The sequence below is a fragment of the Chaetura pelagica genome, unplaced genomic scaffold (assembly GCF_000747805.2).
Source record: "Chaetura pelagica isolate M959 unplaced genomic scaffold, ChaPel_1.0 scaffold1858, whole genome shotgun sequence".
In the NCBI taxonomy this organism is placed as follows: domain Eukaryota; kingdom Metazoa; phylum Chordata; class Aves; order Apodiformes; family Apodidae; genus Chaetura; species Chaetura pelagica.
In genome coordinates, this window is record NW_009954201.1 from 1 (window position 1) to 1,128 (window position 1,128).

A 1,128-nucleotide genomic window follows, 5' to 3' on the forward strand; every position below is an offset into this window, starting at 1 on the left:
AAGGGGCTGGAGAACATGTGAGGAGCAGCTGGGGGAGCTGGGGTGTCCATCCTGGAGAGGAGGAGGCTGAGGAGGGACCTCCTGGCTCTGCAGCTGGGAGGAGGTTGGTGAGGGGGGTTGGTCTCTTCCGAGAGGAGCAGAGGAAAGGGCCTCCCAAGTTCCTCCAGGGAGAGGTTGAGGTGGGACCTTGGGGAAGAATTTCTTCTCCCAAACGAGTGGCCAGGCCCTGGGAGGAGCTGCCCAGGGGAAGTGGTGGATTCCCCACCCCTGGAGGTGCCCAGACCAGGTGTGGACGTGGCTCCTGCCGGGGATTCCCTTCCTCCCATCCCGGGAACTCCTTCCCAACCCTTCTGTTCTTGATCCTGGGAGGGGAATCCTTGGGTGGGTCCCTCCCCATGGCAGGTCCCTGGGGGGGCCCTGACCCCTCTGCTCTCCTCTCCAGACCTTCAACACCACCAACATCACCAGGCTCTGCCCCGACGCCCGATGTCTCTTCGCCTTCTACGGCGGCGAAACCTCCTACCACAAGTACCAGGTCGTGCTCCAGTTCTTCAACCTCTTCATGTTCTTCTGGTTGGCCAACTTTGTCATCGCCCTGGGCCAGGTGACCTTGGCTGGGGCTTTTGCCTCCTATTACTGGGCCTTCAAGAAACCCGATGACATTCCAGCCTTTCCCCTCTTCTCCGCCTTCAGCCGCGCGCTCCGGTGGGTTCCTCTCCTGGGGGGGGGGGACGTGGCAGAACCTTGAGGTTGTCCCCTCCTAACTGGGGAGGGGTTTGGGGAGACCCCCCCCTTCCCACCTGGAGGGTTGGGGGCAGTTCTTGGAGCCTCCCAACTCAAGGATGTGGAATTCCCAGAGGGAAGCCATGGAGATGATCCGAGGGTTGGAGGAACCGGGAGAGTTGGGATTGTCCCAACTGGAGAGGAGGAGGTTCCAGGGAGACCTTGGAGAACCTTCCAAGGCCTGGAGGGGCTCCAGGAAAGCTGGGGAGGGGCTTGGGACAGGGGCAGGGAGGGATGGGAGCAGGGGGAGTGGCTTGAAACTGGAACTGGGGAGATTCTGAGACAGATGAGGGGGATAATGAGGGTGGGGAGACTCTGGCAGTGGTTGCCCAGAGAAGTTGTGGG

The 1,128-nt window shown here is 61.6% G+C and overlaps 1 protein-coding gene across 1 annotated transcript in view; it reads left to right on the top strand.

Moving 5' to 3' along the window:
* Positions 1–442: 442 nt before the first annotated feature.
* LOC104393679 (choline transporter-like protein 2) overlaps positions 443–1,128 on the top strand; it is a gene marked incomplete at its 5' end in the record, with an annotated part of 8,529 nt that continues 7,843 nt past the window's right edge. The window contains one exon of the mRNA XM_010003192.1: positions 443–705. Coding sequence (XP_010001494.1) covers positions 443–705 — 263 coding nt within the window. The remainder of the gene's footprint in view (positions 706–1,128) is intronic.